Genomic DNA, 17,292 nt, shown 5'->3' with positions numbered 1-17,292 from the left:
GGAGTGTTTTGCAAGTATACAAATGATTAGTAACTCTGCCTTTTCTCCTCAAACACAAACGTTTATGTGGTTGAGTGATTAAGGGCTTCATTTAGAGTGCAGTTACTCTGACAGGACGACGGAGTAATCACACTCCAAATTTCGAGATGTCTGCTGCCCCAGCGAACATCTCATACATTGGTAGGAACCACTGTCACAGCAGTTCAGGTCAATGCACTTAACAGTGAGCCATAGAGCTCCATCACCAAGACAGAGCTGTAAAGCACACTAACATTTTTTTTTCATTTTCAAAAAGAAAATCCCAAAGCAGAATTATCTGTGTGAAAAAAAGCAATGACCCCCTTGCAATTAGAGTTTTCTCTCATAGCGTGGGTAGCCATTGAAATATGTTTACTTTCACTTACTGTCATATTTTGGCTGTTGGAGGAAAATTGGAGGTCGAGATGGAGCTCCACGATTGACATACTGAAGGTCCACCCGAACCTAAATAAGGCCAGTGGACCTTCAGTATCGTGGGAAGAGTAGTCTGTTGCCATAAGATGCACTTTCTGCTGTACTCTATACAAGTCACTAACTTTCTGCCTGTAAAACACAGTTACATTCTAAATCTAATCTCCACACTTCATCATATTGTGTAAGCTTAAGCCATCCACTATACCCCTGTGCATATGTTTCTTTGTTTTAATAAAATGCAACTAACACTCTAATAACAAATAATTTATCAAAATTAAACAATGTACAGCAACACCATTTTGGTTGTGGAGATGATATTATGTGTACAAAGAAAGGATGTAGAGATTCATTTGTGCATCCAAACAATTGTGATCACATTAAAAACTGTCAACCCCATAAGACAAAGCATTTAAAGATTTTTTCTTTTAATATGTGCATTTGTACTCAAGTTTAGTTACTATAAACAAAGATGTATGTATAGCCTCAGAAACATATGTGAACACTAAAACATCTATGAATGTATTTCATGATATGAAGGGACTGCTACTAACAAAGGGCCCTGAAGTTAATACACCTAAGCTCAGCCTCCAAAACCTTATATACCCATGGTCAAAATCACAAAGTATCTTTTGCAGCTAAGTGTGACTTATGCGCACAAAAAAATCCATTTTCGATCGAAATTTGGCATCCTGAGAATTCTCAGAGTATACTCACAATGGTTGAAAATCCTCCTTCATGATGTGTTTTATACCATGGTGATCATAATTTTAGGAGCAGAAAAAAGTGTTCGGGAGGGTGAGGAGGGAGGCTGTATGGCCCTGCAAATGTCAGTAAATACCAACAAGCCCAAAGGCCTGCAAGTACTTTTTTCTGTCACCACTTATTTTTAGCTAGAGTTAAATTACTCACATTTGAATGCAGCGTGTTTGCTTATGGCAACTCAATGTCAACCTTCATCAATGCATTAAAAACTGCATCAGCCTCCATCAATGCCGACAAAAATTTATGATAAGACCAACACTTTTCATTAGTACAGTATAAAGTCAACTTGAATTATCGACTTCAACCAGAACAACTCATCTTCAATGAGTACTATCCTCTTTCAGCAAACACTATCCTCTTTTACCCTGAACAACTCGTTACTCCGCCTCGAAACAGTATTTTATCTCAATCAACACACTGCCTTTCAAATTCATGAGACACCAAGAAACTGATCCATCCATCTAGGTCAGAATCACCTCTTCCTCTAACAACGTTCAACAACTACATACCATCATACAGAGTAAATAATGTTTCCCAAATGGCAAACATTAATGCTAATAGCACCTGATATTCAAATTAATACAGCCATGCTCCTCCTTACTGAGGTACCCCCTTTATCTTAACTGATTCAGACACATTTGAGTAATCAACCTCTATGCCAAGTGCTCACCTATATTCTGATCTATCCTCCTCCACACTATACTACCAAGCTTCTCCTCCAAGAGTTCAACTAGCAGATGGAAACTTTACACATTCATCCCACGTTACCTGGACTCAGAACATGCCAGCCACTTACTCATTCCTGTCCACTTTCTCTTACCTTCCTTCACAACAAGATCTGTAACATCACATTCATGTTACCTACCAGCAAACTGAAGATATCCATCATCGAATTTCAGCTTATGTGACCAAAAAGTCACTCACATCTAACTTGCGGGTCTCAGCCTCCGAAGGAACATAAACACTCGCATCTAGGGCCACTGACTTTGTAAAAAAAAAAAACTTCTCAAACCAAAAAGCTTTGTCCTTGTCTATTTATTATGTTTCCATAAATTAATTTTAATTCCAAGAGCCCTAGGAACTGTGGTACATTTTCTGCTAGTCACCTCTCTTGTACCCCGCACTCCTTTCAACCTTTACAATTAAATCTAAAGTATCCATATCCATTACTCTTTCTCACAAGGCCCCTAAGTTTCACGTGTACCTCAAGGATCCCCATTCATCACTCTCACCTTATGCTCTTCCTAACTTTTACTCTTGTATCTCATGAATCTTAACTCATCATTTTTTAAACACATGCTATCCTATTCATAAATATTGTACCACATGTTGCCCAACTGATTCCTCTTGAAGCTCGGGTCCCCTAATCACTACTGTTGTGCCTCATAGTCCCCTATTCATAGAGTCAATCCATTAAACTCAGCTTCTTCATTTCTAGAGTATCTTGTGGTCCACACTTCTACACCACTTTTTTCCTTTTAAAGGTTCTTTGATATCATTCCTTCCTCATTCGCTAATCATTTTGCAAGCGGAGATTCCACATAAAGTCCTATTGCCACCTGCCTACTGGTCTGCTATTCCCTCTGCAAACTGCCCAATTTCTTAAGCCAATCACCTTCATCGTGAGTCTCAGAGGAGTCACTCAGCTCTGTAGGGATGTCCTCGTTGTCATTGAAGTCCAAGGAAGGGGAGGTGACTGTGACAGGAGGTAAAAACTCAGTATTTTCAGCTTCAATTCTGGATATCACCAGCTCTTTTTCCAGTGGGCACTCCAGGTCCTCCTCAGGCAGACTGCCATCAAACTGTAGGAGACAAGAAACTTAGCTTAACACAGAGGTGCTTATATTGGGTCAGAAACTCACACATGCTCCCCAAGGAACAGATGCTTCTCTTCCACCATCAGTGGTCATCAATGTCTATTTTCACACTTCCTTATAGCGGACATCAATGCCTGTTTCATACTTCTAATAGATAAATACTCTTGCGGAATGTCTTTGTATGTTGGTAACTGATCAGTCTTTGTGCACTGCATACTAGTCATTACTCTTTGTGCAGTACCTATATCTTACTAAGAGAACTATAGCAACTGTCACGTTCAAACATATTACATTCAGTCTCACTAAGCACTATAACTGTCAGTACTTCTGAAACGTGTGCTTATTTCTGAGTTTCCCTTGTTCCTCATCTTGCAGACAATGCTTGCTCTATGTACACTGAGCGTGAATCAACTTGCACACAAATATATTTTGCTTATCTGCATGGATTTTGGACACGTTCAATCCTGTGCATGTGACTTCTCACTTAACGGTACACTATGTACTTGTGCAGTGACCAGCCTAATACACATTCTCATGCTTATTGAGTAACCGTGTCTTTTCTCACACAAAAGACACTACTTACTAGTGTGTTAGGATTATCAACAATAACTGTTGTGTTAGGTGAACTATTTAAACTCATAATTGGTCTGCTTTTTTATTTGTTCACTGTTGGCCAATTATTACTTTCTGTTCTTTTGCACTGTTCAGTGACCAGTGATTTCTGTCCCTTGTCCACCATGCTGATCACTGCTGTGTTCACCACACTGATTATGGTTGTGTCGAAATGCACTACTGCTCAATTATTGATCGTTTTGGGCACAAGGGAACTTACATAATGGTCAATCTGTAGTGAAGACAAACCCAATGAAGCACTTACCAGGTTTAGAGATCATTAACTTAAATGCTTCATTTGCAGTGCATTATGGTGGTTATCTGCACAGTAATAACTGCACAAAGAGACATTTGGATCCTCAATATTTAGTTCCTTGAGAAGAGCACAGCATAATATTTTGGTACTTGAGTTCTCTATATCATCGACTGCTCTCTCTCTCTCAATATTCATCAGAGGCTCTTCACTGTCTTTCCTCATTCCTTCCACCCTGACCACTACTGACAGTGCACAATAATCACTCTGGTCATATATAATTAACTTCAGAGTGAACACAGCTTTTTGCATTTGTGTACTTATCACTGATGGATATTTCTGAGACCATCAATAGCATGCTTGCACAACCCCAAATGCTATGCATATACAGTACGGTGGTGAACCTAAGTGCAGTGATCACATATGGACTGCTGTTGCACACTGAACTCTTCCGTCTATATTAAAACAAATAAATAGATGTATGTTGAGTGTCTGCATTCACATCGAATGCTCACTAGTTTTCACACAACAAACTCCTCACTGTCCTAAAGTGCTGCAAACTAATTGTTAGTTGCGACTGCCAAGAGGATTTGGGGATAAAGTTGTGCTCAGTAAACACATTTAATATACAGAAGTACAACAGAACACAACATAGCAGAACAGAACTTAGTATGTAGGTGCAGTGCATTATGAGTAACATTTTACTCTGCAAAATGATATCTGATTGCCATCCCTTGGGACTGAACTCGATTAACCCTTTCATACTCCATACCAAAATATTATGCCTTATTTTATTTTATTTTTACTACTGCACTGTTAACCCCATGCTCAGGAGGATGATTTGTTTTATTTCTTTTTCCAATTTGGAATTATCATATGCACAATAACACTGTGAGAAGAAGACAAAGAGGATTACATACGGAAATGGGAGCTTCACTGCTTCCAGTAGATGCCAAGGTGCTGTTGGTGATGGACTTCTCAAACATCAGGGGACTGGCATCAGATTTCACATCTATATTGCTTTTTGAGGAGTTGTCATTCACCTCAACTTCCTCTACAGGAATCTCTTCACAAAATCTGGTAGATTAAGACAAGAACAAAGACTTTAGTTTGCATAATATTCATTTTCCAATAAGAGGAAGCACATGGCCCCACCACACACACTGATTATGAAAGAAAGCCCCGCTATTTCTGCTCAGCTCCCTGGTGTGGGGTTTCGGGAAGCCTTACAGATGTGCAGTGTTTCAGCATTGGTATATGTGGCACAAAACATTTCTCCTGCCCAACGGCGATGTTAAAATACATCATAGTAGTAAATGAGCAGGATAACCATAGTGAACATACATAACTTGTCACAGCTGTTTTGTAAGTAAGTGCTGTGCCATCTTCTATTGAGGTAAATTGGTCAAGATTATTTCCTTGTAAGTCCAATTTACCTGATAGACATTTTGTTTGGGAAGAGTGGTGAGGAGAACCCCAGCCTCAGTTCATGTTTTCTTTTGGTTTTCAGGAGATATCCCAAACGTTCCATTTCTCTCCTCCTGTCCTCATCCATAAGTCTTCAATAGTATTTCTGTTTGTCACCATCTCCCTTTCTCTCCATCTTCATCTTTGCCATCTTTATCCTTTTGTGCTTTCATCTTCTACCCTTATGCTCTTGCCCTCTGCATCAACATCCACATTGTTTTTCCTTCCTCTGCTCACCCATTTTCTCTTGAGCCAGCTATAGTGTTAACGCCTACCTGTTGACTAAAGACACATTGGACTTCCCTTCCCTAAATGCAAGGTCCTTCATGCCTAAATTGGATACCTCAAGGTCCTGCCTCTCTAGCGCCCAACTGTCTCATCCAGAGCAAATTCCCTCCTGCTTAAACAGATACCCAGATGGATGACTCCGGACACAAGCTCCCACCGTCCCACCGCTCATACTCCACATACTCCAGCTGTACCACACACTCAACCCCTAGCCATGCATGCCACAGAAGATCCATACCATGCCTCCCAGCCCAACTTATTAAATCGTTCTGATGACTTGAAGTTGTTGGATGAAACCACAGCTGCTTCTCAGATTTGCAACCACTTAAGCTTTAGAGCTGAACCACCACCTTGCCCAAATGCATGGCACATGTACTTGTGCTCTTTTAAGGATAACCTGATAAAACAAATTAGTAGTATCACACTTTCTCTTCAATGCACCAGAGAGTTGTTCCTTAAGTTGTTTGGGAGTTTAAATCTGTTCTACAAAAAGTTATAATTAGCTGTCTCTATGTCTGATAAAAACAGGCACCTAAGGTCTAATGATATCCACAACAGACACTCAAATCAAACACAGACAGAGACATAGTTGCTCATCTCGGCAACTCAAGCATGGTCACATATCAACCCTCACAAACCCACATGGAGAGCTAGCTAAGCCTTTACCAAGCTCAGGTGTAGACCAACTGCCTATAGCAAACCTGTACATACCTGACATGATATCCTTTAAAATACCTGCACCTAACATGACTTAAAAACATCCTCCTCATTTTAAGACTCAGAACACATTGAACCCCTGATAAATTTATCAGGAAAACCTACACCAGCCTTGTCAAAACCCAGAAACATTTCACCTACATAGGAATTGTATTCAAAGCACCCCAAACAAATCTTCTAAAATGTCCATCCTGAAGGATAACGCCATGTGAAAATGACATTGTGCCATCCTCAACCATATGTATGTATATATGAGGCGAGATCTGCAGAATGCAAATCTAGCTTGAAAGCAACAGAGTGCTCAACAGGAGGCAAAGCCACCAAAAAGATAGTACTAGGGAAGGTCAAGGATAGACTGCTGGGTCAGGGGTAGTGCTCCTCGAGGAGACATATCTAGCTTTTTTTCTAATTGTAGGAGAGTTGGTGCTGATTTGATGTCAATAAGATTGCTGTTCCATGTACTGTTCTAGGTCTTGGGAGCTTGAACGGAGAAGGTTTGTCCTCCGTTTTTTCCTTCTTTGAGATCAGTTATAGCTTGAAACAAATAAATAAATGACTTTATCATGAAAAACAAATTTGAAAGCATAGTTCTTACTGAGACATGGTACTCTGACAGATGTAACCACATATGGACCTTATAATACCTCTGGGGTATGTGATTATTAGACTTGAGAGAGCACAAAAAGATGATGGTGGATTTACTTTAGTTTGTCACTCATCTCTAACACGATCATAAATATCTTTGATCACTCCCTGTAATTCATTTAAGTGGAGGGTCATTCTCAAAAAGTCCTAAGACTTCATATCATTAATCATCTACTAGGTGATAGAAGTAGTTTCATGGCTTAAGACCTTGAATATATGTCAAGCCAACTTCTAACATAAAACAATATATCTCTGGGAGATATTTCAACCTCCCTTTCTGTACTGAGAATGACTATGCTATTACAAATCTGCATTCTTTTCAAAATAAATCATGAAATTAGCCAATTAGGTCCTCTCGACTTTCTCACAGCAAAACTGGGCTTTTTCACCCTTTAGGTTTTGCTAAAGCGTGACTGATGAGATCACTTTGTGATCCATTCCATTGACCTAAATATACAGAGCAAATCTTTATCTCACACTTTAAAAAGTTAACCTAGATAAGAGATCTCCAAAAAGTGATGATTAGAACTAAGTATGGAACTGCTCCCTCCACACAAAGGGTGTCATTTGTTTCTTTTCTTGTGTTTCAATTCTCTAATACATTTTTACAGAACTAACTGAACAACATTGCAGCCAGGGAGTATAGACAACACTCTGATACATAAGGACATTGTGTCAGGGGATATTGATCCCCTCACGGTCATAACGTGGAGGCTGGGGCCGTGCACCATTACCCCTAGAAAAAACAAAAACAAAGGGCATGTGACAACCACTAGTGAAGAGGGAAACCAACAAGGACTGCAAAAGATAGGTGCAAACAGCCCGACGCAAATGGCCAGCACAAATGCAGATTGCCCGGTTGGCGTCCCACCCCTATCACTTAGGGTGGGGACAGGCAGCACAAGAAATTTATATGTGTGGCTAAACCGAAGTGGTTCCAGGAGCAAAGGAGAAAGAATAGTCAGAAAGGGGTATGAGACAGGGAGGGTGAGAGGACCCACACAGGGGATAGCGGAAGTGGTCGAGGGGAAAGAGTAGGGAAAAGAGGGTGAATAAAGGGAGGAGGCTACAGTGCTTCTGTGGCAATACAAGGGTAAGGAAGTGGGGGACTTGGTGCCCTATGGGCCCCAAGTACAAGACAAAAGGGGAAGGAAATCTGAGGGTGTGGCAATGGGGCTTCCTTCCCTTCGGAACGGCAAGCCAAGGATGCCACCAGTAGGATGAAGGGCCCTCCTAGTCTGTTTCAACTGCTGAGGTCAGGTAAGGGTCTTTGTGTCCGACGGTTCGAGTACTGTCAAGGACATATGAGAGGTGCAAGGCAAGTCGTAGTGGATCTGGGTCGAGAAAGGGGGCCCATATATCAGAGAAGAGGAACCATGCTGTCCTGAAGTCGGTATATGACCTGCTCATATGGCGCCACTTTGTGCATTGCAGACAGCCAGTTGTCACAAGAGGGCAATTGTGTCAATCTCCAATGGCAGAGGATGCAATGTTTGGTTGTGGTCAGCGCTGTAGTGAGCCATATGAGGGCATGGCCAGAGAGACTGGGGATGTCCCACTTGACATGCAGCATAATTAATGCGTGGGGTAGAGTGGGTGGCAAATCAATAGAGCGACTGAGCATGGATCCGAATTGCATCCACAGCAGTAGCTTCTCTAGGCAGTTATACAGGATGTGTGTTATGACGCAGTCAAGTGCTACGCAACATCAGAATCAGGAATGATGGAGAAGGCCAAAGGCTGCTAGTTTCTGTGCTGCACATTCTGGATCGTTTTGAAGAGGCAGAGCTTCATCCTGGACACAGGGGTCCCCCGTAAAGCTCCTCTGTTAGTTCCTTCCAGTCCTGATCCTCATAATGAGTTTGGAGTCGCCTCTGCCGTGTGTTGCAGAGAAGGGACAGAAAAGGTCAGAGTGCAGGTGGTGGGATTATTTTCTAGATCATAGAAGCCCGACATCATCCCCTTAAAGGGGCAGATTTTTATCAATAGGAGAGTTCATAATTTGCCAAGGTCTAGATCCAAGAACACTATGGAGGCAGTGCCGGAGCTGACTATAACACCAGAGTTGTGAATGGGGGAGTTGAAATTCCTCCTGTAAGGCTGAAAATGACTTCATTGCTCCATCCATCATGAGGCTGTTCAGATAGTTAATCCTGGACTTCTTCTATGCCACACAGAGCACAGGAACGCCTACGATCTGTTTGGTGGCATTATTCCGAAGGGGCATTTGCAGGTTTGGTCTGGTGTGAAATTTCGGCAGTTTGTGGGCTCATTTCCATATCCCCACCACAGTTTGAATGTTATGGTTGGGAGAAGATGCTGAGGAGTTTGGTAATGGTAGAGGAACTCCAGACAGGGGTTGCAGCCAGCTATGTCCGTTTCGAGTCATACCCACAGAGGCAGCTCCACCACACCAGCTCTCATGGGGGATAGTGGGGCAAGGTGTAGTGACATGTGATAGTGTTCAATACTAGGCAGACCCATGCCTCCATTGCGACAGTGGGTAATCAATTTAGATGTGTTTAAATAAAGGGAGATCATGCCCCAGACAAGGAGTGTATGCCCTTGTCAATAAAGTAAAGGATCTTAATCCTTACTGTAATGGGTGACATGCCCAGAGCATAAGAGAAGCGTGGGCCACCATCTTTTTCACAACCCATAAGTGCCCCCAAATGGAAAGGTTAAGGTGGGTCCATTTGGTGTAGTCCGCAGTGGTGTGATCAATGAGTGGATCCAAATTAATAGAAACTATCCTCTCCAGGTCTCCGGGCACAAGAATGCCCAAGTACTTCAAATGTGGTGGCACCCACTTGAATGGGGAGTCCGCAGTGGTAGCTTCGGTCATAAATCTGATCATGGGTAAGGCCTCACTTTTTTGCCAGTTAATCGGATATCCCAATATTGCAGAATAATCTGTAATGGAACATAAAGACTCGTAGGGAAGCATCCAGTTCAGGTTAGGTGAGTAGGATGTCATCTGCATATAAAAACAGATTTGACTATCCTACTGGTGTGGGCATATCAGAAATGCTCACGGCTTGATGAATGGCAGCAGCCAGAGGTTTTGTTGCCAACAAGAACAATAGCTGAGAAAGGGGACAAACCTGGCAAGTGCACCTGTAGAACAGAAATAGATCTGAGAGAAAACTTTGGAAGTTAACCTGCAACGTGGGGGAGGAGTATAGCCACTGGACTTCTGAAATAAAGTAAGAGCTGATGCCACGCCCCACAATGTACAAAACATGTAGTCCCATTCAATGTGGTCAAATGTCTTTTCAGCATCAAACAAAAGGACAATAGCTGCTTCTGGAAAAGTTCTTGGACACCCAGAGGAGATGTGCTAGGGATATTAGATGAGATGAGCGTCCTGGTACTAAACCCACCTGGGACTGATGGATAAGTGGATATCACTTGTTTAAGCAGAGTGGCCAATCCGCTGGCAAGAATCTTTGTGTCCGAGTTCAGGAGGAAGGTGGGCCAATAACTACCACAACCGGGTTGCGTCCGGGCTTCAGGAGGACTGCTTTGTTGCACATGTGTGAAAGGGAACCTGTACAGTCAGCCTACTGAAAGGCAGCGTGGAGGCAATCAACAGTCTCCTCCAAAAGCCAGCAGTAAAATGTACCCGGGAATCCATCTTCCCCTGGTGCCTTATTATATGGGAATAGCAAGATGGCCTTTGCTTTCTCCACTTTAGAGATCTCCCCAGCCAGCAGTGATCTCCCTTCAGCATTGAGGCTTGGGGGGTGTAGGGAACTGAGCAAAGTGTTCATCCCGTCTGTGTTACTCTCCAGTTCAGATTTATATAGCTAGGTATAGTATGCCCCTGTCTGGGTTACTCTCCAGTTCAGATTTATATAGCTAGGTATAGTATGCCCTGAAGGTGGAGGCAATCTGCTATGGGTGCCTTGTCATCTCTGATCCCTAGGACTGCCATAGCAGCCTCTCTGTCCTGCAGTTGAGCTGTTACGAGCCAACCCGCTTTCTCTCCCTGTTCGTAGTGATGGGCTTTGAATCTAAAAAGCACATACTCTGCTTGAGATGTGTAGAGGAAGTTAAGCTTAATTTTAGCCCGTTCCAGTTTGTATCTGTTCTTCGAGGATGGCTGCCTGGACGTCGCGCTCTAGGATCACTCATGTTTGCACTTTAAGTTTGTTTGCCATTGCAGCATCCTGCATCATCTGACCCCTCAGGATGGACTTAGCCACTGCCTAAAGAATTTGAGTCGAGTTCACAGAGACTTGTTTTTGGTGAGATATGTGGTACCTGGTTTTCTCCCAGGGCATCTTAAAGTGTGCAGCATTAACACATCATGGTTTCCAAATGGTTGTATGAATGCTCCAGTCAATAGTTAGTCAGACAGGAGCATGGTCCAAATAGGAGCAAAGCAAAATGAAGTCCAGCACTGCATGGACAGTCAGCTGGGGCATTGGGAAGTAATCAAAGTGAGCCTGAGTACCAAGTACTGCAGATAAGATATATTCCCTCTCATTCGGATGAATTAGTTGCCAAATGTCCTGAAGGACAAGATAGTTGCAGATATTCTGGAGGAGGGCCCTATCCTTGTTATTTTCTTCACCAATGGGGAGTGTGTGGTTCAGGACCATATTGAAGGATACATTCTAGTCTCCGCCCAATATCACATAGTAAGTCCAGAGTTTTGTAGGGGGCCAGTCGAGGCAGAGGAGGAAGGAAGTCTTGCGGCCTCTTGGGGCATAAATGGAGCCCACATTGAACAAACCCCTGCCAATCCTAAGCTTGGCAAATACAAAGCACCCTGCAACATCAGACCAGGTTTGTAATACCGTACAAGGGAAGGATTTATGGAGGAGTATGACAATGCCATATTTCGTAGAGCCTTGGATAGTAGGGTCCAGTTCCTAGGTCTCAGGTGCCTTTGCAGTCGGCAGCTGTAGTCCCACCCAGTCTTGTCTGAGCAAAGCTGATTCTTTGGCTTTGAGATGCATTTCTTGTATAAGTGTTAGGTCTATAGGTCTATATGTGTAGAGGCCAAGAAGGATGGAAAATGTTACTTACCCAGTAAGCATCTGTTTGTGGCATGTAGTGGAAGATATGAGGTTCCCCTCTGAGGTAATCTAGTATGCTCTTTTCTTACAGGGAGTGCAGAATTATTAGGCAAATGAGTATTTTGACCACATCATCCTCTTTATGCATGTTGTCTTACTCCAAGCTGTATAGGCTCGAAAGCCTACTAACAATTAAGCATATTAGGTGATGTGCATCTCTGTAATGAGAAGGGGTGTGGTCTAATGACATCAACACCCTATATCAGGTGTGCATAATTATTAGGCAACTTCCTTTCCTTTGGCAAAATGGGTCAAAAGAAGGACTTGACAGGCTCAGAAAAGTCAAAAATAGTGAGATATCTTGCAGAGGGATGCAGCACTCTTAAAATTGCAAAGCTTCTGAAGCGTGATCATCGAACCATCAAGCGTTTCATTCAAAATAGTCAACAGGGTCGCAAGAAGCGTGTGGCGCAAAATAACTGCCCATGAACTGAGAAAAGTCAAGCGTGCAGCTGCCACAATGCCACTTGCCACCAGTTTGGCCATATTTCAGAGCTGCAACATCACTGGAGTGCCCAAAAGCACAAGGTGTGCAATACTCAGAGACATGGCCAAGGTAAGAAAGGCTGAAAGACGACCACCACTGAACAAGACACACAAGCTGAAACGTCAAGACTGGGCCAAGAAATATCTCAAGACTGATTTTTCTAAGGTTTTATGGACTGATGAAATGAGAGTGAGTCTTGATGGGCCAGATGGATGGGCCCGTGGCTGGATTGATAAAGGGCAGAGAGCTCCAGTCCGACTCAGACGCCAGCAAGGTGGAGGTGGAGTACTGGTTTGGGCTGGTATCATCAAAGATGAGCTTGTGGGGCCTTTTCGGGTTGAGGATGGAGTCAAGCTCAACTCCCAGTCCTACTGCCAGTTCCTGGAAGACACCTTCTTCAAGCAGTGGTACAGGAAGAAGTCTGCATCCTTCAAGAAAAACATGATTTTCATGCAGGACAATGCTCCATCACACGCGTCCAAGTACTCCACAGCGTGGCTGGCAAGAAAGGGTATAAAAGAAGGAAATCTAATGACATGGCCTCCTTGTTCACCTGATCTGAACCCCATTGAGAACCTTTGGTCCATCATCAAATGTGAGATTTACAAGGAGGGAAAACAGTACACCTCTCTGAACAGTGTCTGGGAGGCTGTGGTTGCTGCTGCACGCAATGTTGATGGTGAACAGATCAAAACACTGACAGAATCCATGGATGGCAGGCTTTTGAGTGTCCTTGCAAAGAAAGGTGGCTATATTGGTCACTGATTTGTTTTTATTTTGTTTTTGAATGTCAGAAATGTATATTTGTGAATGTTGAGATGTTATATTGGTTTCACTGGTAATGATAAATAATTGAAATGGGTATATATTTTATTTTGTTAAGTTGCCTAATAATTATGCACAGTGATAGTCACCTGCACACACAGATATCCCCCTAACATAGCTAAAACTAAAAACAAACTAAAAACTACTTCCAAAAATACTCACCAGTTGCTTGAGAGTTTGCCTGTTCACAGCAGGGCTCGAAAAATCTACTCAACCACTCTCACTATGGCGAGTTTTATTTTATGAGGTCAAGCTATTTTTAGCATTCACTTGACCCTTCAGGAGAGTGGACAAAGAACGTGTTCTGTTCAGCCAGAAGCTGAATTAGCAATTAAGATGCCTTTACATCTTATTCTTGTCACATTTGCTCTGTGTTCAGAGACAGAGGTCAAAAGTCAGTTTGTCTTGTTGCAATGCAAATACGTTTCCTTGTGATCTGCAGAGTTCCAGGATTTTGTAAGGTAAACTGTCTGACCTATGTGAAATGAAATGCTTTTGGTATCAGGTTTTCCCTAACACACAGCATTTATATATCTAGGTCAACTTTACAAAGATTTCAAAATATATTTCAGTAGCTGTGAAAGACAATATTTGTACTTCTGTGTGATGAAAAAAATACTTTAATAGGATGGAAAAAGTCAGAACACTTTACTTGGTGATGTGCAATGATAAATGTTTTATGAAACCCAATTTTCACAGATTATTTTCAATACACTATTTAGTTTTATCAGTAAAGCTGCAAGTTAGTTGGAAGGTTTTTGGACATTTCTTGGAAATTTACTGTCTGTAAATGATAGTGCGCTACCACATCATGCTTTATTAATATATTTATGAAAAGTGAATGTTTAAACATAAACTGAGAAACACTCTTGCCCTGATGGCAAAGCTATTAGTAAACGGAAAGGCAAGTCATGCATGGATCATTTTTACTCTATATGTGGGGTACATTTATTATACATGGAGCAAACGTTTAGTGTGTTTAATCAAACAAAAGAGGATTTTTACAGCAGAAATGCTGAACTCACATATTTGAATGTGCACTCACATGTGAGAATATGTGAAAATGAAGAAAAAGGCGACTGTAAAATATAATATTTGCCTAGGATCACACAATTTGAGACCCGTTTCTGCGTCAAGTACATTACCGGCAGGCCTAGTAACATTTTTATGATTTTTTTAGGCCTGTACAGGCTGTACCCACCACAAGGTATAAGTTGGCCTTTAAAATATTCAGGGTCAACTGGGGATGGTTTTTATTTTTTTTATCGACCCTGGGAGTAATAACCCTGGATTCAACTGGGTCATTGAAAATGTCCTGACTGTGCCTAAGCATACCCTTTAGCAGTAGGAGGTATTGTGTTGAGCACTGAGTGGACGAGAGAGTCTCAAACAAGAAGTGTCCTCTAGCGGTTCAGTGTGAAGCTGCACTTTGTGGAATGTGGTTTCCCTTTATAAGGCTGTGATAAATAGTGGTGTCATCAGGAGGGGAAGGTTTTGCAGGGTATAGATCCAAATCCACTTTATTGTGTGGATATACATCATGAGTCCCTGTCATCTTGAGGTGGTCTTGAAAACTGTTCACCACCCCACCATCCCCTGTGAAGGAATGAAGTGAACCTTCAGGTGAATCAGCAGCATTGTTGTCGTAGGACTCTTACCATGGGGATAAGACTGTTTAGTTTAGGGGAGGCAGCACCACAGTGTGTGGGTTTGTCAGTCCCACACCAACTAGAAGCTGTTGACCAGACTTCTTCAGGTAGCTAGCAGCATCTCACCCAAACCTACAAAGTAAAGGTTATTTGTGGCAGCATAGAAACATGACTCTCTGACTCCTCAGGGAAGTCGTGGGGGAACAGATCACACCCCTTTCTCTCCATTGCACAAAGTCCCACACATGTGAAGGCAGACAAAGAAATGCAGAGTAAGTTTCAAAAACTATTGAAGCAATTGCACCCGGTGATAAAAAGCGTGAGCTGCTATTATTAGGAAGATGAAACATAATACAGCAATGACTGTGACCATTCAAGTAAAACAGTCCCGACATCCTGATGCATTCATAAGGTCTAATAAGGATCCCTACCTAACCTTAATGTGTAAATCTGAGAGCATAGCGGCGTTAGCCCTTCTGCCCGTCACGGTCTATGGAAGAAGCCCTGACCCCATACCTGAAAGATGGGCAAGGATCTGTCTGTTGTCTGCTGGCAAACTTCCCAGTTGGCTGGAAAGACAAGGCCAGAATCAGCAGAGCTGTTAATAGATGGATGTACATTTTGAAACGGTCATGGCTAGGATGCCCTCTTCCCTACTTTGGCCTATGCAGTATTTATATAACAAAACATGTGTTCTAAAAACAGGCCTAACATCATGATATGTCTAGGGTATTAGGTTTGACTCTGTAACTATTGTGTATAAACATGACAGCCTTTAGCGGGGCACAGAGTGAAATATTGTGCAAAGAACTGAAAACACGAACACTAATGCATTTGATTAGAATATAAAAGCAACCATGCAAAAAAGCGAGCAGTGCTTAAACATAATAAAAGTGAATAAACAAATGAAATGTGTATGTAGGTAAAAGGGCACAGGCTACGGGCCTACAGCTAAAATAAGGGTGCCCAAACTAGGCACTAAAAGGAACCCACAGCATCGTGAACAGGTTATAACTGTGGTGAGGGAGTGCGCACAGCAGGTGGTGGTGGTGGACAAGAGTGCAGTGGGCTGGTGGCTTTATCCTCCCTCTTCTACTTCTTCTTTGGAGGACCAGGAACATACATTGCCTCCTCAAAAGATAATTGTCTTTTAGCGGGTTGTACCCCTGAATTTGGAGGCCTGGTGAGGATGCATCCTGTAACTGGATGAATCATCAGATGTTTTTGCCGGTAGTCCAATTCCTGATGAAGTTTCTTGAATACTGGTTGCAAAATCTCCAAGGAAAGACTCGAAAATGCAAGTTTTTTAGGGTCATGTATTTTCAGTGTTGAAGGTTTTGGATCCGAGGCTGATTTGTCCAGTGCCAGTGTGCAGTTTTGTTTCGGCTACAAAGATGTCGGTGCCGAAGGTCGGCTCATTTCCGATGTGGAGTATTTCGGCACCGAAGGTCGGCTCGGGTCCGATGTTGAAGGCTTTGGATCGTCGACCTGCTGTTGCAGCTGTTTTTTCAATGCAAGCCACGACTGTGTGTTTTGTAGTGAGCTGGTCATTGCCAACCATGGCCTAAAGGCAATGGTGGTCCAACAACAGTATTTATTTTATAAGATGGTTGAGTCTTTGCTGTTGCCTGCTGTGTTTGGGGCGGAGTACTCACTTGTTCTGGAGTGATGTCTTATGCCTCTATGTCGAACCTGGACCTGTCATCTGGGGAGATATTGCCTTCATCTGCCGCCGATGAATGTACCCCTACCTCGACTTCCAGATCTTCTGAACTGAAGAGGTCCGGCATATCTTTGATGCCTCATTGAAACATTTGTAATCTTCTTGCTCATCAATCTCTTAGTGTCATTTTAGATCATAAAGACCTGCATGCCTCAAAGGTTGCCCCTTGATGATCTGGAGGTAAGCACAAGTTACACAACTGGTGTAGGTCGGTGCATGGAAACTTGGAGTGACACAAGGGTCAGATTCAAAAGAGCGTCCGTTCCATCACCACTTGGAAGGCCGTTGGAGCGAACGTTGAAGAGAAGTTCTGCCCTGAAGGGTGAAAGCCCAGACGTGCCACGGTCGAATCAAATCCCCAGGACAATTCTATGTTGATGTTATAAGTAGGGAAACTGTAATCAAACCGCAATCAAAAACAATGGCGATGGTATGAAAGAAGAGCCAAACAACACTATTGAGCAAATTTTTTAACCTGGTGGCAGAAAACACAATTTAACAGGACCA

At 42.5% G+C, this 17,292-nt stretch overlaps 1 protein-coding gene across 5 annotated transcripts in view; it reads right to left on the bottom strand.

The window, feature by feature from the left end:
• The window catches only part of LOC138285015 (protein Aster-B), a 405,970-nt gene that overhangs the window by 96,935 nt on the left and 291,743 nt on the right, over positions 1-17,292 (bottom strand). For all 5 annotated transcript variants that reach the window (XM_069224429.1, XM_069224431.1, XM_069224428.1 and 2 more), the window contains 2 exons: positions 4,818-4,974; positions 2,831-3,017 (listed from right to left, as the gene is read on the bottom strand). In XM_069224429.1, the coding sequence (XP_069080530.1) occupies positions 2,831-3,017; positions 4,818-4,974 (344 nt within the window). The remainder of the gene's footprint in view (positions 1-2,830; positions 3,018-4,817; positions 4,975-17,292) is intronic.

Source organism: Pleurodeles waltl, chromosome 3_1, assembly GCF_031143425.1.
Source record: "Pleurodeles waltl isolate 20211129_DDA chromosome 3_1, aPleWal1.hap1.20221129, whole genome shotgun sequence".
In the NCBI taxonomy this organism is placed as follows: Eukaryota; Metazoa; Chordata; class Amphibia; order Caudata; family Salamandridae; genus Pleurodeles; species Pleurodeles waltl.
This window is presented reverse-complemented; position numbering and strand designations above follow the sequence as displayed.